Source organism: Clarias gariepinus, chromosome 15 (assembly GCF_024256425.1).
Source record: "Clarias gariepinus isolate MV-2021 ecotype Netherlands chromosome 15, CGAR_prim_01v2, whole genome shotgun sequence".
NCBI lineage: Eukaryota > Metazoa > Chordata > Actinopteri > Siluriformes > Clariidae > Clarias > Clarias gariepinus.
The window spans coordinates 21,779,734-21,805,840 of NC_071114.1; the positions used below are offsets into that span (position 1 = coordinate 21,779,734).

General features: G+C 36.6%; 2 protein-coding genes across 2 annotated transcripts in view; both read left to right on the plus strand.

The window, feature by feature from the left end:
- Positions 1-206: 206 nt before the first annotated feature.
- Positions 207-18,143, plus strand: aldh1a3 (aldehyde dehydrogenase 1 family, member A3). Its single transcript, XM_053513252.1, has 13 exons — positions 207-387; positions 649-753; positions 1,470-1,610; positions 5,066-5,195; positions 6,810-6,871; positions 9,753-9,881; positions 11,277-11,390; positions 11,961-12,063; positions 14,159-14,343; positions 14,494-14,658; positions 15,845-16,002; positions 17,145-17,219; positions 17,298-18,143. Exons 1-13 carry the CDS (start codon positions 298-300, stop codon positions 17,371-17,373), a joined length of 1,533 nt encoding a protein of 510 aa, XP_053369227.1. The 5' UTR covers positions 207-297; the 3' UTR covers positions 17,374-18,143.
- Positions 18,144-20,855: 2,712 nt separating this feature from the next.
- lrrk1 (leucine-rich repeat kinase 1) overlaps positions 20,856-26,107 on the plus strand; it is a 112,068-nt gene continuing 106,816 nt past the window's right edge. The window contains exons 1-2 of the mRNA XM_053513014.1: positions 20,856-21,004; positions 25,806-25,950. Of these exons, the coding sequence (XP_053368989.1) occupies positions 25,845-25,950 (106 nt within the window). The 5' untranslated portion in view covers positions 20,856-21,004; positions 25,806-25,844. The remainder of the gene's footprint in view (positions 21,005-25,805; positions 25,951-26,107) is intronic.

The window sequence follows — 26,107 nt, forward strand, 5'->3', positions numbered from 1 at the left end:
CAAAACGAAACCCCGGTTCGCGGAAACGGTTATTGAGCTCATGGAGATTGTTGTATTTTTCATATTTATCGCGTTGATGAAAAGGAAAGGTCAGAGTGTGTGTGTGTGTGTGTTGTGTGTGATTTCCCGTGGAAGCAGCATGGGCGGAGTGCGCGCGCGTAGAGGGGAGGACCTTTACGTAGCGCTTATAAACACACACACACACACTCACTTACTCACTCAGAAAAAGGTGCACTTGCTTTATCACACACCTACACACGGACGCACACACCCGCACACACACTCACACACAGTGTCATGGCTCAGAACGGGATTACAGAGAATGGAGAGGCACAGAGTCTGAGTTTACCCCAACCTCAGAAGATCTCAGAAATCAAACACACCAAGGTAAACTCTATTATTATTATTATTATTATTGTTGTTTTTATTGTTGTTTTTATTGTTGTTATTATTATGCACACCATATTAGGCACTCTACCCCATAATAATTACAACTACTACTACTCAGGGTCTGTGTGTGTGTGTGTGTGTGTGTAATGCTCTGTATCCTTTCCAGGTGCATTGAGCTCTTTAAGTCTGCTAAAAAAAAAAAAAAAAAAAACTACATAATTATGGTAATAAAACTTTAAAATCTCTCCCACATTGCAGCTTTTTATCAATAACGAGTGGCACTGCTCTGTGCAAGGAAAGACCTTCGCTACATTTAACCCTGCAACAGGTGTGAAAATCTGCGACGTGCAAGAGGCTGAAAAAGTAAGTGGATTGATCTTATCACAGATATCATTACAATTTTGCTTGTTTCATGCACAGTACATAGCTTAGATTTAACCGTCTAACAACCGCTCTGTGATAGTAAGCATGATGGCCTTTTACATTTTCAGTCTTACACATCAACAACAAGATTTAGATCAATAAAAAAAAATTAAGAAAAAAATCATTTATGTCTGTGTGCCGTAAAAACAAGTGTTTTAATGGAACATTTATAGTTTTATTTAATTTGTGTAACTGTAACACTACTGAAGTTTATTAAACACTTGTTTCATTCAAGGCTATGTTTTAACGCCTCACAGTGGGAGTTACTTCATTGTTGCAGCATCAGTAACAATATTAAAGAGCTGTCATGTGAATTCAACACTTTTTCAAAGTATTAGTGTTAATTCAAAACTGTAAATCAAGATTCATCATTATGCATAATATTAGCTGTGTGTAACACTGTAGTTAACTTAACTTGTAAGAATTTTTCCAACACCATATAAAGTACTATAGAGATTCAACACCCAATTTCTGGGTTGTTCGGGAAATCATAAACCTTTACACAGGTTTAGAGTTTTGCTTAGAATTTCTTCTATATAACATCTAAACAAGTGGTTCAGTTCAGTGCTTCAAGTACTAAATGAATGAAACCCAAGTCCTCAGATTATCTTTTTCTTTTTAAATGAAGTTGTAATATGACAGCTCTGTGTCCTCAGGCTGACGTGGACAAAGCAGTGGAGGCAGCGAGAGCAGCCTTAAAGCAGGGCTCAGCATGGAGGAGGATGGATGCTTCAAGCCGGGGCCGCTTGCTGAATGTGCTGGCTGACCTGCTGGAGAGGGAGCGTAGTCTGCTCGCTGTGAGTGCAAACAGTAGTTCGCTTCCCCCCGGCGCTGCTTAACACGCCTGTCTGAGCGCGTCCGTCACACACTGCCACAGGTGTCAGGGGCTCACTGAAAAAAAAGGGCTCTGTGTTGATAAAAGGAGCTATGAGCAAAAAAAAAAAAAAGAAGAAGAAGAAGAAGGACAGCTTAGAACATTAAATAGCACGTTCAAAAAGGTCCAGTGTTGATTTCGCCCCCAGAGTGTTAGTTTAACTTTTATTCACTTCAGCTGGTCAAACAAACACTTTTAGACCTAATGAACACTGAAGTTCTGTTATGTTGAGATGTGAAGGTGTGTACTTGAGCTCAGATGTAGGTGTTGATTATTGATACTCTCATGTTGGACTGAGTTTCTTAATAGTATAAATAATCTGTGTGAAAATTACTCACGCATATTCAGTAATCGTTTTCTTCTGCTCACGATCAGGGTGGCTCTGAGGAACACTTTAGATAGGATACAGCTCAGTGTATAGCAGAAATACACTTTTTGATACTTGTTCAAACCTAGGGACAATTTAACGTAGCTAATTTAAATACATGCATGTTTTTTGAAAGTTAAGAGGAAATTGGAAATCCTGTAGAGAAAACCCATGAGCATGGTAACAACATGCAAAAATCCACATAGCGGGTAAGACAAGCTCAGGATTGAGTGATAGGAAAATTAGAAGTGTGCCATTCAGGTTATGGCATTCTGGTATAGATAATGATGCTGTTTTTGGCATTACTAAATGCTTTGAGTAGTCTTAAAAAAAAAACAAGTTCCCAGCGGCTCCATAATCAGAATTTAATACCGCCATTTAAAAAAAAGTTAAGTAAAGTAAAGTAAAGGTTAAACATAGGTAAAATATGTCCAAATGTAAAAATCTAATGTTAGTACCTCACAAAACATGAAAGGAGAATCACAATTCAATTTTTTTGGTTTGTTTTGTTGTTGTTTTTTTAGCAATACACATTTGTTTAATTAAATTTTATATGTGTTTCCCATTGTAATGCCCAGTATAGAACTGAGCGGATAGAAGGGAGCACACAGATGCTATATGCTCCCTTCATTTGTTGTTTGCATTAACCTCACAGCTCTAGCACAAAGCTAAAGAAGCAAACATATCTTGGCTGATCGGCTACATTTGTCATAAGGGGGAAATTGTGTAAAGGTCATTTTTGGCTGAACTGTTGTGTTAAGCTCTGTCATAAAGAGATTCATATTTTTCCTGTGTACTGAGGAGATTTTTTATTCTTATTATTATGTCCAAGTTCTTAATGATTAGTCAAACTTTTGTGTAACTGTTGTTGTTACAGAAAACAGCCAACTAAGAATTTACAATGGCACTGGCGGAAAAACACGATGACATCATGAGCAATTTCATGATCTCTCCCTTACACACATTTGAGCGCACATACAGTTTTTAATTTTGAAGTATACAGTATTAATATATTTATTACATTGACTTAATTTGTACTGCCAAGTTGAATTAAACTGGAGTATGCATTTGGGAATGAGGTTTTGCAGCTGGGAAAGACGGATTGTTTCCAGTATGCCGATAAATGGTAATACATGCCCTAATTTTGTCCTGCCATTGAGGTTATTAGAAACAATTTAGTTGCTCTCCAGGAAAAAAGAATAGGCAATAGTGATTGTAGGTGTTTTTCTTGTTGGTACACTAATTGTTCCATGTATAGTGAGGATCAGGCTGAACTCTGTTTTTTTTTTTTTTTTAGTTTAATTGCCAGTTGACTCTTACTGCGTATAAATAATTGAATATACCTATATTCCAAATTTCCCTTTTAATTTTACTCAAATTTCAGATTGGTCGAGCCATCCTGCATACTAATCACTTACATTTAGATCTTCTGAAAAAAAAACCCAACCTAAATATAATTATAACATAAATATTCATAATATAGAGCCTGTGCCCTCAGTAGCCTCAGATTCCTATTGTTGACAGACAGGATTGAAACCCTATGTGGTCTTCTAATCTCTAGCTTATTCATCACAACCTTTAACATGGTGCAAATTCTGACATACTTTTCTGCTTGTCACGATTGTAAAGAGTGGCTATTTGTGTTCCTGTAGCAGTCAAGTCTTCCTAAATCAGTCCGATAATTTTCCTCTGACCTCTTTCATGAACAAGGCATCACTCTATACAGAACTTCAATTTGCTGGATTTTTTGTTCATTTTGTTTACATAATTCTGTAGAAACGTTACAGTGCATTAAAATGAAAATCTCAGTGGATCAGCAGTTTCTATAATGCTCAAACCAGCTCATCTGGCATCAATAATCATACCACAACTGTAAAAATAAAAATAAAAAAAATGTTCTAATGTTTGACTAGAATGATTGACCTGTCTCTGCATGATCGCCCTGCGCCCACGTGATTTGGCAATTTGAGAACTGCATGAGCGTACGGGATAGAGGAGGTCTTATTAAAGTGCATCATGACTGCATTTAAAGGACAGTCATGAACATTAGACAGCACACAGCCACCCATTCAGTGCTTATAAAACATATTTAGTAATCCGTCCATCATCAGTAATCTACTCTGCCAAAACAACAGCTCTCATGAGGAAAAGTTTGGCCGGTTTCACCAATCGCTGTAATTGTCCTCCATCTTCCAGGCCTCAATTTATTATAATAGTTATTATTTCATTTCTGAACTCTTGATCCCAGAGCATGTTAAATACTTGGCATTTCTGTCACATATAAAAATTGTTGTTTATTAGTGACTGCTTAGTGCATCACATTTACTTATGTGAATTTAATTTAATTTATTATTATTATTATTATTTTTGTCTTGGTCCTAATACCTGAATAATATAAAAAGCTAAGATTGTTAATACAACAAAGTTGGAAATATTCTTAGAAACAAATGAGGCCTGATTTTACAAGGGTGAAATTTTATGATAAAAAACTGAGCCAGGAGTAAAACCAACCATTTAAAGATATTTTAGTAGAAATAGGCTGACATGGAAATGTGAATTTCATGCTTTGATCCAAGTTGTTGAAAGCAGTTAAATGCAGTCAGTTCAGAATCAGACTCAAAATATCTGCAGTGTTTCTTCACACAAACTGCAGTTTTCTACATTTTCCCATGAATTTTCTTACTTTTGGCATTATCCATATTTTACGATAACTTCACATTTGACTGAAATGAATGCAAAAGAGAACCATATTTCAGTTTTATTTGAGTTTTTAGAATTATATAAAAAAAAAAGTCAGAATATGAATTGTGTTTCCATTCATACACAAACATGTTCCAACATTTTGGCTCATTGTTTTTATAATTTGCTATAAATTAAATTTCAAACTCGTATTATACTGTAAAAGTTAAAAGTGCAAATGATTAAAAGGAATGAAATATTTTCTTAAAGGAACAATCTACAATCATTAAGCCATTTTATACTTACTAGATTTATACATTTATTTCCTACAGACTATGGAGACTATGGACACTGGGAAACCCTTTCTGCAGTCATTCTTTGTTGACCTGGAAGGAAGCATCAAAACGCTGAGATACTATGCAGGTTGGGCCGATAAGATCCACGGCAAGACCATGCCAGTGGGTGAGTGTTTTTCAAAAAATTTCACATGAACTCGTTTGAAAAGCCTCACCATATCATCTGTCCGTGTATCGCGTTGAAACTGAAGGACCTGTGAGGCATCTCAATGTTTACTGCAGTGAAATCGGCCGACACACCAGCCAAACGTGGTGTATGGATTGCCCTTAGCTCTGGGTGGTAATCCCGCTTTCCTCTCTAATTCACCTTCTCCACCAGCGTTCTTGTCACTCCAGGAGATCCAAAAGACAAAACGACGAGCTCCCCGCTTTCCTCCTGATTAGATTTGAATGAAGCGCTTAGAGAGGAAAGGGCCTGGAGCACAAAGCAAAAGGAAGAGGCTCTGATCCTTATCGGTGAGGTGCGACCGCAGATGAGCCGCAGAGCGAAGGGGTCAGAGATGCATGTTGATGACAGGGCACATCTTTGTTAACCCTGAAGTTCCAGCCAGTAACGGGCCGAATTAATCCCTCAGTGGTTTTGTAACAATTTATCTGCAGACACAACGGGAACAAATTCCAATAATCCCAGTTACGATATGACTGGAAATTATATCAAGCAAAACAAAAGTGAACTTTTGTTTGAAAGTTTACTGTTCAAAATCCCTACACCAGTAATCTGCTATGGAAATGTAACCTTTGATAAGGAGATGCGGGAGATCGGCAGGAAAAAGGGCCCTCTGGCTGATGCCAGGCTGAGATGAGCATTGTGGGAAGGGAGTCGGCGAGACTGTAATCCCGCCGACACATTGCAGCGTGAAGAAACACGAGAAGGTCAGGTCTTGGAGAGGGCGGCTTTGGCAGATTAACAGGCGTGGCTCCTTCATACTCGCGCGGGGGTGAAATGTCACGTACGTGTGTGAGTGTGTGAGTGTGTGAGTGATGCTCTTTCAAAAGTGACAGTGGTGTGGGTGTACAGTACAGCATTAGGTGCAGGAGGAAGTGGGGGGCGGGGAAGGAGGGGCGTTTGCGTTACTTGACACTTATCTTCAGTTTGTTATTTGTGACTATACTGTTAAGAAAAGGGAAAGTTTAATAGATGACCTTCGATGCTGTCAAATGTCAGTAATGCGTATTGCGCCGTTAATCCGTTGTTTCGCTTGCTCATGTTATGCCTTTGGAACGTTACAAGAAATAGAATTGACTCTACTAGTTTGTAGTTGTATATTTAAAAAAAAATTGTCTGTTTGGTTTTATAGATTGTATATGCATAAGTGCAAAAGTTTGCATCCCCTTTAGATTTTGATGGGGAAATTATTCGTTAATGCTATTAGAATCCGTTTCTTCAGATAAATACATACTTAGCTATTACTAAGGCAGAATCTCAGACAAGAGAAGATGTGATAAAATATCACCTCTGGCAGGATATCTGACTCCTGAGAGAACGAGAGAGAAGAAAAGGCAAACAATGAAGTACATAAGAACCTGAGCTGGAATTCCAGCTTGAGCTTCTCACACACCTTGCTGTATCATTGCAAAAAAAAAAAAAGGCAGGATGTATAGTTTAAACACTGTATTTTTTAATGATAAGATCTATGGCTGTATTTTGAGGTTTTGTAAAAAATAAAAACATCTAGTGTGCCACTAATCTCACTTCCTACTCATTTCTGTTTCTCACCAGATGATAATTTCTTGTGCTTTACCAAACATGAGCCGGTCGGTGTCTGCGGAGCAATCATTCCGGTAAGTGTACGCAATTCTCACGCTTTTGATTTTTACACAGCATGTTATGTCAAATGGCAAGATTGTATCAGTGCATGATGGATGGAAACTAGAAGTGATGTGTAGGAGGTGGTTTGGTTAGGCAAAATGAAAGGTCTCAATGAAAACATAATGTCATCCTCAGGGCAAAGATGTTTTATCCGGATGCCTTTCAGATTATCATTTACATAATGCTGTTTGATACAACCATGCTATTAATAAGGTCCACAAATAAGCATGTATTAATATATTAATATGTAAGTAATGATGAATCCTTGGTGCATGTATCAACATATTTAAATTAAGGGCAGAATTTCCACTGAAGCAAAATACAGTATGTTGAATAAAAATACATAATGGAAAAATAAAATTTATTACAATTTTTATGAACATCAACTCAGTGAAATTACCATATATGGTTCCTCACCTGATAACACGGTCTATATATAATAAATAATAATTTCTAAAAGTGTATATATAAAAGAACACATAAAGGAAAAAGGCACATTTATTTAAAAACAAACATGTACAAATCTACAAATATAAAAATCCTTCACACAAGTAAGCGATGTATGGTCACTCTACTGAAGTTGATTTGCATCATAAAAATTACCAAGAAAAAAAAAACAAAAACACAAAATTGATAGTAATAATTAAAAAAGTCTTGATATTTTGGATTTTCAAGTATTTCAATAATTGCCCTGTAAAGGGTTAAGTACATACATTAACCAAATTTCTTGTATTAAAAATAGAGATTATTAATATGTAAAAGATACCCAATACTATAATATTTTGCGTGCAGGAAACACCACAGAGGATACACTACCAGCCAACAGGCAGTGATACAGCATATATTAATAATCATAATAGTTATGAAATCTCATCCTGCTAACAGATTATGTAACTTATTTTGTTAGTTCAGAACCAAAATCGAAATGCAAATGTTGTTAAAAATGAACATGTTGTATAAAGCAATACATCACCGTGCTTAAAATGTGCTTGAACAGATAAACCACCTGCACTATTGTTGCCATGTATGAAGTTTTTCATTTTTCATTTCATACCAGTAAACAGGTTTTGATTTTAATCATGTTGTCTCGAAGCATGTAGTAGCAGTACTGAAATAGAATAGTAAATTATACCAAGATACCAAGTTAAACAGTTTGACTTACATTAGACAGTAGACTCTGGGAGGACATGCGAACTTCCAAATTCCAGTAACTCGAGCTCGGGATCAAATCGTGCACCCTGGAGCTGTGAGGTGCAACTTTGCCTTGTGCTGGCTCAATTAAACATAGATAATACACAATGTTTTATATTGTTAGTAGTCCTATTATTTATCAATATGAATATGTAATTAATTTAGCTATTAGTCTATTATATTCCTTATATCCTGATTAGTGTATGTAGTTCTTTATTACTATAAAAGGATCCTTTTTTTATTATAAGATAGTAAAATATTACCATAACCTATAATAATAATAATGGTAATATTGTCACCTAATTAAAACATTGCTTTCCAAGTAAACTGTATTAGTATCTGGTAAAAATCTAGTTCAATAGTTTCAAAACTAAACAAAAGCAGCTATTTCAAGCATTTTAGAGAACCGTAATCCTATGTATGCTTTGTGTGTGTGTGTGTGTGTGTGTGTGTGTGTGTGTGTGTGTGTATGTGTGTGTGCGTGCGTCCATGTACGAATCTGGGCGTTTCCTAGGCTGATCTGTAACTGAATCTAGGCAGGCGTTGGCTATAGGAGACAATGCCACTGCACGCAGACACCGTCATAAATAGTTCGTATTGAATTAATACACACACATATTACGTACATAGACTTACATCATATCTATGTCATTCAGAAAGCTATTGTTGCAGCCCGTTATTTAACTGTGCTGCCTGATTTATGCATTACATCAATAAGCTACATATAATGATCCTATACCATTCACTATGGCTTCGAAAACAAAATGCAGCCCGTTCACTAGTAATTTAATCTTAATCTTGAATTCTACTTAATTCTTAATCCAGACCACGACCACGTTTCTCATAGTAGGATCTGGATTTTTTTTCTCATGAGGAAATCTATGACAACATATATCATTGCTTAGGATAATAATTAGTAAATGTGGTTGGTGTAATGAGAGTTGTTTTCTTCTGAGAGATTCAGATTCTGATCTACTGTATATATCATGTTACTGACTTTGATGGTGAAAGGGGAAAAGGGGGAAAAGTCCTCATTTCATTTAAATTTGAATTTCTGAAAGAGATGGATGGTATCTTCTTCCAGAAAAGTGCAGGAAAATTAGCATTAGACACGAAAGATTGGATCATAAATCTGCCGGAGTGATTACTGAGTTCTCGACTGGCACACACAGAGTGTGACTCACCAAGAAAGAAAAAAACAGGAAGTTCTGTCTTAAGCAAATCCAGAAAAAAAAATTCAGTGACTCCATCTCAAGTTAAAACGAGCTAATGAGGTTCAAGCGGTAAGCGATAGACATGAAATTCATGACAATACGCGTACGAGTCATGAAGATCGAGCTAGTTCTTTTGCCCACCGTGTTCCTCACCCCCGTGTGAACAATCTGCCTGGCATGTTTTCATGATTTCTAGAATTACCGGTGTTCTCAACGATGTCTTTTTGTCCAGTGACAGACATTTAGAGAGCTAATCTGCATTGAGACATCAAACACGTCACGCTATGGCTATCGGTTACACATTGTCTGTGGCTTTCTACAGGATTAGGAGTAAAAGATCTAGTACAATCTTCACCTAGTTGTTCGTTTTGTGAGCCGGCTTGATTTAAAAAAATGCTGACGACATACAAAAGTCTAACTTTTTTCTTTCAATGTCTAATCATTACAGTGGAATTTTCCTCTACTAATGTTCATGTGGAAGATCGCTCCAGCCTTGTGCTGTGGAAACTCAGTGGTCATCAAGCCAGCAGAGGAGACCCCGCTGACAGCACTTCATGTCGGCGCGCTCATCAAGGAGGTCGCTATAATGATTCGTTTTATTTTTGACAATAATTTATGGATTGAAAAAATGTTTGATCAAATAAGAAAGAGTTTTATATATACAGTACTGTGTAAAAAAAGTTTTGATCCACCCCTTATTCCGTCATATTAAATTGAATTGAAGGAAAGGAAACAAATGTTTTACTGAGATGACCTGCAAAGTGCCTAAATATACAATTTAATTTGATTTGTTTAATTGGGGTTAATTTGGTTGATTATGTAACAACCTCAGCAGCAACCTCATTTCCCCTCTCATCTGTTCCAAACACTCAGCATTCAGCATCACCACTGTACTAATCACCAGCCTGATCATCTGTCATCATCTACACCTGTTTCTCACTGGTTTCTGCCTTACATTTTTTTTTTAAGTTTAGCCGAGACTTTGTCACATATACATTACTGCACAATAAAAAATTTTATTTCTTGTATATCTCAGCTTTGTTAGGAGGCTGGGGGCACAGCGCAGAGTATATGGTGTTAAAAAGGGTTAAGGGGTTTATCTTATTGGCCCAACAGCCGCAATTTGTTAGAGCTGGGTCTGGAACCGCCAACCTTCCGATCTGTAACTCATAAGTAACTAAGAGCCTGAACACACTAAGTTACCACTGCCGGTAGCTTTTAATGCTTGAATGATTTATAGATCACTGTGAAACTAAAAAACATTCCTCAGAAACTAGTCAGGTACAGGGACTGAAACTGAGAGCCAAAAAAGTCATTCAGGAAGCCCAAAGAATGATTCCTCAAGACTACTTTAAAATACAAAACAGTTTGAATTTTTGAAAGAAAAAAAAAGAAAAAAGAAACGAGGAGTGGCTCAAGACTTTTGCACAGTATTGTTCCTTTAACTATCACTACTTACCATACATACAAACTGAAGTTACAACATTCATTTAGCATTCTCAGAAAAGTTAAGATGATTTTTCCACTTGTAAAAAACAATGAGACTATCTTATAGTACATAAGCTTTATATTATGTACTCCATTATTTCCATTATTTAAGTCTGAATGCTTCTAAGTGTAAACAGTTACCCTGACTAAAACTTCAGGTCTTACCAATCTCTTAACTTTCTGTTTAACCCTATAGGGAATTTTTTTATTTCTCAATCTGCATTTAAACTGCATGAGTGTGCAAGTGTGCTTTAGAAACTTCAAAGGGAGACGCTTCTTTGTTTGCATTATTTTTCAAACTGGCAGGTTGTGACTTGTCATGTGTGTCATTTGTTTGGACCTCTTTTACCATCACTTGTAGCCCATTAATCAGTTTATTCTTGGCATCTATAGAAAAACCCCAGCTTTAAGCGATTAAGTCTTTTAGCATTTCTAATGACTTTTAGCTAAACCCTTGGAGGGGATGCTTGATTTTCGTTCACAGGCCGGCTTTCCTCCTGGAGTGGTGAACATCGTGCCAGGTTTTGGCCCAACAGCAGGGGCAGCCATTGCCAGCCATATGGGCATCGACAAAGTGGCCTTTACCGGCTCCACCGAGGTATAAAGTTTTCAAGTTTTTCAAAGGAAAAGGAATGGACTTGGTATTTTAAAATCTTACGATTACAGTTAAAAAGGGTCCATCAAGGGTTCTTTGTTTCCTAAATGGGTTCTGCCTGGAACCCTGCGAGTCCCTCTAAACTGAAAAACACATGTGATCTAAAGTAGGATCCATCTTTTTACTGTCATTGAAACTACAGTACACACACACATATATATATATATATATATATATATATATATATATATATATATATATATACTGTATATATATATATATATATATATATATATATATATATATATATATATAATCATTATTAGTATTGAATGTCTTTCTTATTAAATAATTTCCATGTACATATGTTTAATATTAATTTGCATACACTTTATACATTCAAGTTATATAGGACCTAAAAATTGTTTTACGAGTTTGACTTTTGACTTTATTCCAGTATACCCTCCAGGCTTTTTTTTTTTTGAGCATCTACAAAATCAAACAAGCATGCCCTGACGTCAACATTAACGTTGACTTAAAGCTCTCTCAATTGTCTGCTCTCTTTGTGCTCAGGTGGGTCAGCTGATCAAAGAGGCAGCGGCAAAGAGCAACCTGAAAAGAGTGACGCTGGAACTGGGAGGAAAGAACCCGTGTATTGTGTTTGCTGACTCAGACCGTGAGTGATGTGGTTTTTTATGGCCTTGTGCTTACACAAAGGCAATGAGCAGATGCAACAAAATTTTGAAGGGTCAGGTTGTAAGAGGCAAAAAAAAAATATATATATATATATATACTGTATGAATGACATGTTGAGGAAGGACTGGAAAATCAAATCCATGACGTATTCTGACTTCATCAGGAGCCATTCAAATATGGTTAAGAGCACTATCAGTTTACTATTGAGTTACTTGTCTGAAAGCACGTCATTCAGTAACTATAATACTGTATAAGGCATACAGTAAACTACAGAAAATATAATTGACAAAGCTTTTAATTAGGAGTAGAAGGGATATAAAGAACGGGTCGAAAATATTTTTAACGTAAGGATTAATGTTAAATAAAATAAAAGCTTCTAATCAATTCGATCTGCAGCATCACAAAAATAATTTTTGCAACATAAGCAGAGGTGCAGCTTATGTATCTTTTTTCAAAAGTTAAAATGAAATTTTAATGAAATTAATCCAAACAACTGACAGCATGCTGCATCATGAAATCCGGCCAGTTAAATCTGACATTCACTTAATTTTAGCCTTTTTAAATAAGGTTATTGGTTTATTTTAATGAGCATATTTATTAACATACCAGCCTTTTGACATGAAATATGAAAATGATTTTCTGCTAGGATGAGATGAGAGTTTGATGAAATATTTGTATTGGAGTGTAATAGGAAACTGAATTTTTTTAAGACCAAATGACTCCAATCCAATGTTTTACCCCAATTTGACAAAGACCTAACAATTGCAGAATATAATTTATTTATTTATTTATTTATTCATTCATTCTTTCTTTCATTTATTGTACTACAATCTTAATCTGCACTGTATCAGCTGTTAAAACATATATCACCAATATGCAGTGTTGTTTAATACGCAAGACAATAGAGTACAAACACACCAGATGGTTTCATTCCTTAATAGAGCAGTGCCCTGATACTGCCCTAAGAGACTGCCTCTGTTGCCATTGCCAGGAAGTGCAGTTGGCTAGGGGAAAACCAGCAGTAATGTGTCATACTGTAAGGTTTATATCACAAACCCACACAGTATTGTTAATATGGATAATTTACTTTATTTGTTACTTCCAATTTACTTTTTGAAATTGAGAAGGTAGCAACTGACTTTAAAATTCCATAAGCACACTGTGACAAAAATGGTAAAGTTATGCAGTGAAAGTAGAATCATGCTGAATTTAAGTGATGCAAAAGGATGGCCTGCTTATTATAAAAATGTACATTTTCTCTCTCTCTCTCTTTTTCTTTCACTAGTGCTTGACATCAGTGTAGAAAGTTTTCCCAGAATGGCAAAGCCATGATCGGACTTCCTGATTCACATCTAAAACACTGGCCTCCCAAAAACTCCTTTAATTACCCAAACATGTGGAAATGACCTGGAGCGAGGTCACGACTGTACAGGAGGATGTGGCAATAACTCCCAGCCGAGTTTCTGTGATGTACAAGTGTATGTAGTCCTGCAAAACAGAATGCCTTTGGAAATCAGACCAGACTGTTTTGTTTTCCCATTAGAGGAAAGGACCATTAAAGGAATTCCTGGCAGGCCAGCGTTTCAGAAGTGAAGCAGGCGGTCTGATCATGGCTCCGGAAAACTGAGAAAACATCCTACCTTGATAGTTTCTCAGCACTAGTGAAACAATTGGATAGGTAGATTAATGAAGCAGTTGAATATATAGAGCAATAAAGGGAGGTTTCCTCTTATAACTGATCTGTCACAGTATTCGCCACAATCAAAAGTCCTGTTTGTACTTTAACACTCTTCGTCTATACCATTAGATAAAGAAACAAAATGATGATCCTACCTCCACCAAAATCTAAGGAAGCATATCTCTTGAGCTATTACAAGTAATGTAATATCTAATGTAACATATCATATTCTGTAAATTAATTGAGTCCCTGAAAGTTAAACTCTCTGCTGTAGGGCTCTAAATAGAACCGTCAAAGGTTTCCTGCCCATAATGTAGACAAAATAAGAAATATATTATAGATATATAATATGGTTGAATGAGCCGCATTGAGTATCTCTGTTTGTGTGTCTGTACAGTGCAGTTAGCAGTACAGGAAGCTCAGAAGGGTGCATTCTATAACCAGGGCCAATGCTGCACCGCTGCCTCACGTGTGTTTGTTGAGGAATGTGTGTACGACGAGTTTGTGAGACTCAGCATTGAAGGTGCTAAGAGAATTGTAGCCGGGGACCCTATGGACCCCCGAACGACACACGGCCCTCAGGTACATCATGTCCCTTTTCCTAATTCTCTCAGTCGCACAAAAATACAGTATAATACATAAGCTTTGCGTTTGGCATAGCTAATCGGAAAAACCCACAGAACTAACAAAATTGTGCGTGCTAGTAGCATTATTTTAATATTGTGTGTACAGATTAGCCAGCAGCAATTTGATAATATCATGGAGCTTGTGGAGAGCGGGAGGAAAGAGGGAGCAAAGCTGGAATATGGAGGAACCACTATAAAGGACAAATCTCTGTTCATCCAGCCCACCATCTTCTCAGATGTCAAAGACCACATGCGCCTGGCAAAGGAAGAGGTGAAACTTCCTATATATATTGTATATAGTCTGATATTTAAGACACTGGTTCTAGAAATCGTTTTGAGCAGTTTCATGGTATAAATAGTGAGAACTTAAAGTAGTGTTAGTTTTAGCTGCCCTCTACTGGTCAGAGTATGCAAACGCAGGAAGGCTGAAACAGCATGTTTTCATTATTGTGAATAATTTTGGATATTTAATCCATAGAATTGTTCACCTCTATGATTGTCTGTCTGTAAATAATTTTTTTCTTACTTTATATTTAAGTCTAAAGTAAACCATATGCATATCTAAGCCAGTTTTCCATCCCATCAGTCAGGACGTTTTTGGTGTCTGAATGTTGGTCCTTTGGAACTATAAGGGCATTTAAATCATCACAGACTTACATACTGATAAAAATAAATAAATAAACATACTGTAGATCCTACATATTTAGCACATAGTCAACAGGAGCAACCCATGAACTTCAGCATTAATGCACAATAAGTAATATTTGTACTTATTCAGAAATCGTTGAAAAGTTGAATTTTTTAAATTTCTGTATTTATAACTGCCCATTTTCTTTTTTTACAAAACCCAATTGAAATGCAGTAGTTTAGCAACATTTACATATATACTGTAAATACATTACTGGTTATTTAATTTGATTTATCAGTTATGGATTGATTGAAATGTCAGTAATTTTCATTACTTTGTTAACATTAATTTTGGTTTACTGATGCTTAGTTGTATATTTTAATAATGTTAAATATTGTAGTAAAGAATATTATATTTATGTATTTTTTTTACTTTATTAGTTAGTTTTAGACCTATATTGTAAAAATTTACCCAAATAATTATACAACTCAAACTGGGACTATAATTAATTTAAATTTGAATCTTTCCAATTCAGTTCATGTTAACAGTGGACGTTGTAACAAATCTGCTTTACAAAAATAGAAATTTCAGATATAAATTTAAAATGTAATAGTATATAAAATTTTACAGTATGTTAAAATGAACCATGTGTTAAAAAAATAATTTAAGAAAATTATGATTTCAAATCATTGATATGTAAAATTATTTTAAATATTATTTTCATTTTTTTTAAAATATATAATATTTTATATTAGTCCAGTAATATATTATTCCAGTAATTCTAACTGCTTCTTATTACATATGTATATTATTTATGTCCATTATTTAGGTCTTTGGGCCAGTTCAGTGCATTCTGAAGTTTAAGAGTCAGGAAGAAGTGATTGACAGGGCAAACAACACTCACTACGGCCTGGCAGCGGCTGTGTTTACCCAAAACCTAGATCGAGCACTGAGTGTGTCCTCGGCACTGGAAGCTGGCACTGTGTGGTGAGACAGTGGTGAAACACATCTCATTCCTCATGATCTCTCCTAAAGGTTAAAACTGCATTTTAAAAACGGGCATTCCCTCATTTAGCCAGGCTGAGGACGCCACACAACATCGTTCCCTGCTTATTTATTTAAGCATCAGCATAAACATCATGGGCTATATAGTGTAAATAAAGGGTCATTTGGTTTTTGTTTTTTTTACAACAGTATTGTTTTTTTGTTTCAGTTTAAAGAACTTAAATTATAATATGATAAGGAACCAATGTTGAGGCTAAACAGAAACATCAGGCAACCCTGAACAGTATATGACAGAAGAGTTACGCTTTGATTCTGGTTTAATTGGCTATGCTTTGTGACCGACACTGCCCCCTGGTGGAACGTTCTGGAATATTGTTTAAACTGCTCTACATCCATCCCAACCGCCTTATTGCTGTACAATGCATTCTAACATTAAGTTTCCATCCAAATTTGCAACATGTTAGAATCAAACCCTTCTTTTTTTTTTTTTTTTAGCAAACATTGTTACACCCCTTGATTAAATGCATTGTTTTCAATGACTCAAGTGTGACGTAGACGGGAACAACATTTAATTTTTTTAATGAATAACACGTCCTGCTTGAATGAAAATCAAATGAAGATAAATGAAATCAATTTACCATACATAGTATCTATTAAACATCCACAATACTGTCTTAAAACTCAACCATTTTAAAAGGCTTGTCACAACTAACTAGAAATTACATCCATAAATGATAGACATATACATATCCTTATTAAGAAAACTTTAGCATATCAATGATTATACATGTTTCTTTTGCTAAAAACATGATTATAATTTATTTATTATTAAGTTCAGTTTATTTGTAGTGTACACCACATAAATTGACGAGCTGTTACTTTAGAAACGATAACATTAATAAATTAATTAATACTAGTCTATTTAAAATCAGAGCTGCTAATCAGAGCTGCAATAGAAAATTAATTTATGCTTTCTGACCTTTTAGAGTTCAAAATTCACCAGTGCTTTAGTGTAAAGGGGTATAAAAACTTATCGTTTGGAAAATAAAATTTATGCACAATAGAATTGCAGTGTTATAGCTGTATTAGGATTCTGAGCTGTTATACTCTCCTTGTGTTATTAGGGTGAACTGTTACAATGCCCTCCATGCTCAATCACCTTTTGGTGGCTACAAGATGTCAGGAAATGGGCGAGAGCTGTAAGTACGATTATTTTTTTATATCCTGTCATCACTTTAATATGTGGTATAGAAACTGATGGTGGTCTCTTTGTGCAGTGGTGAATATGCATTGGCGGAGTACACCGAGGTCAAAGCCGTCACCGTAAAGCTCAGTGAGCAGCTGAAGATTTGAGACACTGCTGTTTGGAGCTGACCCTGGTGTCCTCTCATCCACCACCCATTCACAACATGCCTCAAAAACATGGTATCTAGGAATCAACCGGTCTGCCCAACGGACATTATGGTTCCCTACTGAAATGACTTACATATATTGACAAGCTCTTTATCTTTCAGTCTTTTTATTCTATATAGATGTTTTGTACATAAAAAAAATAAATGTTTGTATTATGGTTTTATTTAATCTTGATATCTTTGTCTCTCTTTGTAAATCACCAAAAGGTTTAAAGACTACAAATGTTCTGCTTTTGCTTTAACAAGGTTAATGAATTCTTTTATCATGCATGTGATAGACTGGTTTAAAATACAATTTAAACCATTTTTCCACTAAATGTAGACATTCAGCCAAGACTTGCTTGCATGGAGTATTAAGTTTGCTTCGTGGATTTTGCCTAGGGGTGTGAAGGCTAATAAAGTAAAAAGCTAAAAAAAAAAAAAAAGGTCTACAGCTACAGTACCAGCTTAGCATTTATTTATTTGTTTTTTTTTTTTTAGACTTACTGTTAATTATTAATTAAAGCTATCTAATAATGTTACAGCAATCTAAACATAGGAGAGCTTTTCAAATGGACCATCATTTGGAACTATGTGAATAAGACAAAGGTTTATTTTTGCTTATTTCTGAACTTATATACAGATAATATGGGAGACGACTTTGAATCGTTTAATATACTCGCACCACATGAAAATGTTCAATCTTTGAATAAAATCTTTGTTTTTAAACAACACTGTTCTTACTGTTATCCCTCCTGCAACTAAGACTCAGAAATCTAGTTCTCAGAAATGTAGTCAAAGTGACGTTTTTTGGGGAAGAAAGGAACTGGCATCATTACTGAGATCTTGAAAATTGAAAGTAACTGCACAACTCATGTATATCCGCTTCTTAGTGTAATAAGTTAGTATAATAATTTAGTTGGCCGTTAAAATGGGTGTGCTTCTTTGGAATAGCACTAAAACAAGAATCTATGAAAAAAAAACTTGAGAGACAAGTTTTGCAGGAATGATAAGGAAATGGGTTCGCACTAATTTCCCGCTTACCAGAAATGAGAAACACAAACTTTGTGTTGTCAGATTGTGATTGTTTATTTATGCAGATTACAAATACAGTAGTCTAACACTGTTTCTGTAAACCAGTTTTCCCAATGGAGCGTAGTTTAACTTTCAGTTACGTTTTTGCTTTCTAAAGAAGTTATTCCCAGTTTGAAATTACAAAAGCCAACTCCAGGAATTTCAGTGTATTTTATAAGATAAAGGTTCACAGGTTCACAGTTGGACCGAGGTCAGGTGCTAAATCCTACTGCAGCTCCTTATTGATTTCCTACACCACAGGTTCACATTTATGTTTAGTCATTTGGCAGATGCTTTTATTTAATGTTGCTCACTATTGAGAAAGGTTAAAATCTAAACATAATGCTAGGATATTAAAGATATTATCTTTAATTAAAAGTAATATCTCTAATTATGTTTACAAAATGCAATGCAGGTGGCAGAGTAGGAATTTAGACGCCTCCGGCTCTCAGGGTCCCTTGTCCCATAAAGAGCTAACGTTACTGTCGACAGTTTCACAAGCTCATCCTATGACTGTGTGGGTTTAGTGTTCCTGGGATATGCTCTAGAGCTGTCAGGGTTTGTGAATTATGTGTGCAGTGTTGTTGATCATATTAGAAATTTAGGGAAGTAGTAAGTCAGTGGTTAAAGCCAAGTTGTCTTTGAGCAAGTCCTTGAGCAAGAACCTCAACCCTCAATTGGTCTTTTGAATCCTGTCTCAATTTTAGGTCACTTTGGCTAAACACATCAGGCAAATAAGCAGAATGTCAGTGTAAGTGATGTAAAGCAAATTAGCAATGTAGTTAAAGAAGAATCCAGTTTTGGTAGTGATGCCAAGATAAATTTTGGTGCTTTGCTGATAGTTAAAGCACTGGTCCCCACACACAGGATGACTCACAGGGGTCTGCTAATTATTATTACTACCCAATCATCCATTTTCCATAACGCTTATCATATGTTCTCACTATCTATGTATTCTGTGGAGCCAGGGAACGTAGGGTGCAGTGCAGGTCCCAACCCATTGCAGGGCACAAGCACGCACACACTCTCTCACACACACAATCATCCTTTGCAATTCAGCCTAATCTGCATGTCTTTGGACTTTGGGGGGAAACTAGAGTACCTAAAGGAAAACCAACAAGCAAAGCAAGAAAATGCACATCTGAGGTGGGAATCAAACCCTTGACACTGATGATGATGAGATGCGAGACCATATTGCTAACCACTAAGCCACAGTGGTGCCCTCAATTTATAACAGGTCTTCTATATTTTTAGACTAGCTGACTGGTTTGGTAGGTGGAAACCCCCCTTGCAATCCAGACCTCAATTAGTCCTAAACAACTAAGTCTATAGGAAATGTATTTTACGGTTAAATGACTTCTGGAAGAACTCCTGGAAGACACTAAAACAGTGGATTACTGCAGACAAGCAAAGACTCACTCATCATCTATACTGCGTTATTATGTATACAGGTATACAGAAGTTTATAGAGAAGACAACCACACTCACTTACTCACTCATTCATCATTTATACCGCTGTATCCTGTATTCAGGGTCACGGAGGGCCTGGAGCCTATCCCAGAAAACTTAGGGCATGAGGCGGGGAACACCTGGGTGGGGTGCGCATCCATCACAGGGCACACTCTCAAACACTTATTCGACAACAACACATACAACACAAAACAACAAAAATACAATTAACAAGAAATAGGATGTGGTGTATTATCAAATAAATATCAGTGGTATTGCATGGTGTTAAACATATTAATACTGCACATATTTTTACTGCACAGTGGGGAGAAGACTCAACTGTTCTTGACGTCAATTGCCTGGGGGAAGAAACTGCCAACCAAACGGCAAAAGTTTGACACACTACACCCAACCTGGGATCGTCAATTAGCGTAATCTTCTTTATTATGGGACAGTGGAAGAAAACCTGAGTACCCGGGGGAAACCCACCAAGCACAGGGAGAACCTGAAAACTCCATGCACACAGACACAGAGGTGGGAATCGAAGCCAGACTTTGGATGTGCAAGGTCACAATGCTAACCACAAGCAAAGACATTACAATGATTTTTTCATGCCTTATGTTTTTTTACAACTTATTTTTCATGCTGGAATCTTGAGGTTTCATTTCCTACTGAAACCATTACTTGTTCTTACAGTATATCACACTGGCGAAACATGATTCAAATCTTGGGCATAAAAAAAAAAAAAGGTTTTCTACATTCTCTGACACTGATTAGTTGCCACGAGTATACTGTACACACCACGGACATGCTTTAGTAGTGCAGTGTAAGTGTTTTTCTTTTCTTCTCTCCCTGTGTGTGTGTGTGTGTGTGTGTGAGCTACACTGCCTTGGTGAAGGAAAGCCGGGGCTGTGCAGCAACACCAGGAAGTGAAGAGAAGCAGAAGTGATTCCGTGTGTAGGAGCTGAATCTCGTTACATAACACAGCCATTTAGGACTGTCCACAGTGTCTAAACCTGCCTCGAGTCAGTGTAACCCGGGGTTTTGAGGCGGTTTGATGTGAAATGGCGGTAAGTGTGTTGTTTGGCGCCTCCAAACTTTTTCTACATTTGCATGGACGTTACATTTGAAACTATGCGGTGACTGATTTAGCCTGGTTCATTACCGAGTTAAATAGGGTAATGACAATAGTCCCCAATTTAACTGGATATTAAGGTTTTCTGTGTTTGACGGTTTTACCCGGTCTGTTTGTTTGTTTTTGTTTATTGTTACTTGCATTTTCTTCTGCTTGAGCGCGCGCGCTCTATAGCCAAGTATGACACGGTGGAATATCACTCTGTGCGCGAGACCGAGTTACTCTTATGGCTTTCACTGAAGAGACTGGTTTCTAACATATTTCACCTTCACACAGCACTTTTTTTTTTAAATAGACAAATTTTCTAGTGAGAACTAACCCCAATATCCCATGATTCCACATCAGTAAAATGTTGTTTATTAACACAAACGTCATGACCAAACAAACAAGCTTAAAGATTAGTACACAAACTTCTCTTCTAAGATTTGTGGTAGTCTTCAACAAGTCTGACTACATATGAAGGGATGAAGCAATCTGGTACTTACTGTAATTATTAATATTGTCTGAATTTGTATCAGACAGGACACAAATCAGTATCTGATCACTACTGTGGATTGCACAGTGATGTCCACTAACATGACAGATTATCTTAAAGGACACCGTCATGCTTGTGATGTTTTGAGTAACACAGCCTAAACTTCCAGAAAAGTCAGTCATGCATTCAGTCATATTTCACACATGCACAGGTTTTGTTACGGATCACTACGGATTTACTAATCTTCATGAGTCAGGTGTAATCGTACACCATGACTGTGGCTTATCAGATCAGTTAGATAGATGCATAGTGATTTGCAGCGTGCCAGAATTGTTTTTTTTTCTTAAGCAATAGTTTAGAGTCTGGCTTAAATCAGAATTGATGTGAATATAAGTAAGGCGCAGCACAGTGGTGTAGTGGTTAGAACTGTCACCTTGCACCTCCAGGGTCAGGGTTCGATTCTCGCCTCGGGGTGTGTGCGTGTTCCCCCCGTGATCGGGTTTCCTCCCAAAGTCCAAAGTTATGCAGATTAGTATAATTAGCATTCCCGAATTACCCGTAGTGTATGTGTGCCCTGCAATGGATTGGCACCCTGTCTGGGATGTACTGTAAACCACCTCGTGCCCAATTAAATGTCCTGGGATAGGCTCCAGGCCCCCCGCAATCCTGTATACAGGACAAAGTATTAAGGACGATGAGTGAGAAAATATAAAAACACGTTACAGTATATACAGTTGTGCTCAAAAGTTTGCATATCCTGAAAGAAATTGCAAAACATTGCTATTTATTTGGAAAGTATGACTGATAATGCAAAATATTTTTTTTTCGTATTTAAGGATAGTTGTCATGTGAAGTCATTAATTATTACATATTTGTTCCTTTTTAAAACCTAATGATAATCATTCTTTCAAATCTTTCAAATCTAATCAATCTTATTAAAACCTGAAATCATCCATACAACCCTGATTGAACGTGTACATACCCTCAAATGTTTGGCAACTTTAAAAACACTGTTTGACATGCAGATTTAAATGGCTATTAAAGGGAAGTTTCCAAACCTGTGACCCATTGTAATTGTAATTAGTGTCTGTGCATAAACAGTGAGTAAGTCAAGTAAGGGAAGACAAAAGAACTGCCAATAGACCTGCATAATAAGGTAGTTGAACTTTAAAAAGGAGGAAAAGGGTAGTAATAATAATAATAATAATAATAATAAAAATAAAATCACTTGAAAAATGCCAGTCAGTACTGTTCAAACTCTGAAAAAGTGGCAGTGTTGCTTTGAGGAGCATAATAAGGAGGTACCCAAATGACATGCATGCCAGGAGAAAGCTGGTACTGGGGCCATTACACAAAAAGGCACGCTTGAGATCCTGGAACCTATCTTAGGAGGCTTAGGGCACGAGGCAGGGTACACCCTGGACAGGGTAGAATGAAGGACCTCATGCACAATTATTACAAAAGATTGCAAGCCATTATTGATGCAGAAGGGGCAATAAACTATATAAAAAAATTAAAGACTTTTCAAAAGGGATTATTTCCTCATTTTCTTTGTCATGTTTTGTTTGATGATTGTGCCATTCTGTGCCTTACATATGAACACAAGTCCTATAAGAAATAAAATACATACATAGTTTTGCCGTCTCACTCATATTTTCTTTACAAAGCGATACACATATTGCAAATTCTCTCATGGTATGCTAGTGTTTGAGCACAACTGTATATAGGTATTGGTAATTGTAAGTTTTTATAATCTGCACAACGACCGTGAAGTTTGTCACCTGGAACGCGAGTACAAAGTAATTTAAGCCAAATTCCACAACATTAGTTCTGTGCAAAAATGTCTTCAGGTTCAGCTGAGACTAATATTAAGCTAAATTAAGTTGATATAAGTTACTGTGTATTTGTTACCAAATATTTTTTCCCCCAAACCTAGCTCTATATTATTTATTATTTTTGATTTAAGACAGATTTAAGAAAATCTGAACTTTCCCTATAAGACTTGTGGGACTGCCATAAGTGGTTTGTTTCTGAAACCCTATCCATGGTTATGTGTGGCTTTCCATTGTCAATTGTAGGCTAGTGTAGCTGGCCGAAGAGCTACAGAAACCCACAAAGACCTGAAAACTAGTTTTTGAAGGAAACACTAATGAAACAACTGTATTTTTAATAGAATTCCAGACATTTCTACTGAGCACCTCATTCAGATGATCAGCTATCCAAAACTATACTAAGCAGAGTTTGGTGCAATGCCACAGTCTTCAAGTGATGAGTTTAACACCACAAAAGATCAATAGGTGACCTGTGACTGATTTAAAAAATATTTACTGGTTTTTAATAGGGTTCTGTACTGTAAATGTCTGGTGGTCTCTGACGGTCACCTTGTGGTAATGTGCTTTGGATTAATGGTGCATCAGTGGATGTAATGGACTTCTGAGTTCAGACTGTCTCCAAGGAATCAATAAAGCACCAATATACAGCATCTGTGGTTTGCAAATGTTCTATTACAATATAGATCTCTGTTGGGTCTGTAGCTGATTCTGGAGTAAATGACCTTTGTGTATATGGAAGGACAGATTTCAGGTTGGTTTCCAAGAAGAATAACTTAGACAATTCTTAAAATTGCTGCTGTTTGTAAATTTACAGCCTCTTATTTGTAAATAAATGCATTTTGCACCCAGGTTTAATAAGGTGGGATGGTCAAACGACTTAGAAGCCTGTAGATTCGGGTCTGGTGTAAGAAAAGTAAGCCCTCCTAGCCTTTGATGTTGTTGACAACATGGAACGGAAGGGGTGTAGTGACTGAAAGGATGTTGCTTTATTGAAATTCATTATAAAGGCCAAGGATAGGAAGCTAAATAAGACTCTGGTCTGGTTGTTAAAGGGACTGATGATTTCATTGTTCCAGGCAGAGCCATGTCAATGAGTCATGTCTGTAGGCTGCACTGTGCATCACTCACTGGGAAGCAGGCTGTAGAACAGCTGTCAAGATGAGCAGAAATGAAGTTGTCAGCATTCTTCAAAGGGTGTATAAAGGACTGGAGAGATGCTCGGTTACGTAATTTGAGTGGTAAATTGGAAATGGAGTTAGAATAGAGTTAAAAAGGTTTTCAGAGGGGGTGGACAAATACAGACATCCCACATGTCCCGGAAGATCTGGGCGTGTCCTTATTTATAGCAGCTCACTGACACCAGCAAATCATATACAATATTCCTGACATGGACACTGCAGGCTAAGAAAAGTGATGGGTTCACTTAGCATAAGATGACTTGGTAGGAGTGTGTCTCTAAAAAAAATAAATTTCTCAATCTTAAATTACCAAATACATTTTTTTAGAGTGACTGAGCAATAGAGCATGTACGGGAGTCGCTGTCAATACACAGGAGGTTCTCGGATTTTCCGGGAGATGTGGGATGTCATGTCATATCTTTACTGGCTATCATTACAAAAAAATACAAGCTCCATGGTTTTGCACAGGCTTTAAAGATCCAGTGCAAAAAAAATTAGTAATTGTTTTAGAAATATTGGCAATACCTCTAATATTTCTCTAAGGTTCATTGCTACTCATGCACTAGCTAACCTTTTTATTCCTAAATCATCCTATGTTCACATCAGACGTCTTACAGTTTATGAAATAATGCAGTGGCTTGCATAAGTATTCACTCCCTTTGGCCTCTCAACCACTTTCCAGGAACAAGTGTCTGCATTTCCTGTGATTATTTTTGACACAGCTGGATTCCATTCAATAAATATGCGACTTACAGTATAATGGTACCTGCTCAAACCAAACTTATTAAGCAGTATATACCTTTTTATATTTATTTAAAAAAAATTTTGCAAACTATGCAGTTTCTTCATCCTGTACTCTGACCTTGTAGAAAGAATTCCATGTTTAGGCTTGATGACAAGTTTGGTGAAAATGTGTTCTGTATAAATCATCTATATAAATAAAAGATTAGTTTTGTCTGTACATTCAAAGATGATTGGACAGATGAATGTATGTTTATTCTTACTTCAGGAAGTTTAAAACCAGCTTGTCTCATATGTTGTTCTGAAACCATGGTGCTAATAAGCGTTAATGTGGAATTCGATCTACACTGATTGTTCGTACTCCTGCTGTGGCGACTCCTTATTTTTATTCACTAAGCAAGCATAACCTTTGACCAGGCAAGGAGACGCACAAATCCTTTCACTTTCTACAAGTACCTCGTGAATAATTCCTCTTCTGTGCCTGTGTTCTTTTTGTTTTTGTCAATTAAGGGATGAACATAAGGGCTTCATGTGGATTTTCCTGGATGTATGTATGATGACATCGTCAGACTGAGACTCTGTAACATGTACTGGAATGTTGGAGCTGATGAAGACTCTGAAGACCAGCCTGCCTGCTGCAATGCTGAGCAAGATGGTAAGTCTTTTTATGAACGATCACAAATGTGATTTGATGTGCTTTAAGCCATTTTGTCAGTAGCCATGGACCCTAATACTAGGGCTGGGCGATATGGCTGAAAACTGTATCACGATATCAGTGTTTCATATCGGTCTATATCAATAATTATTGATAT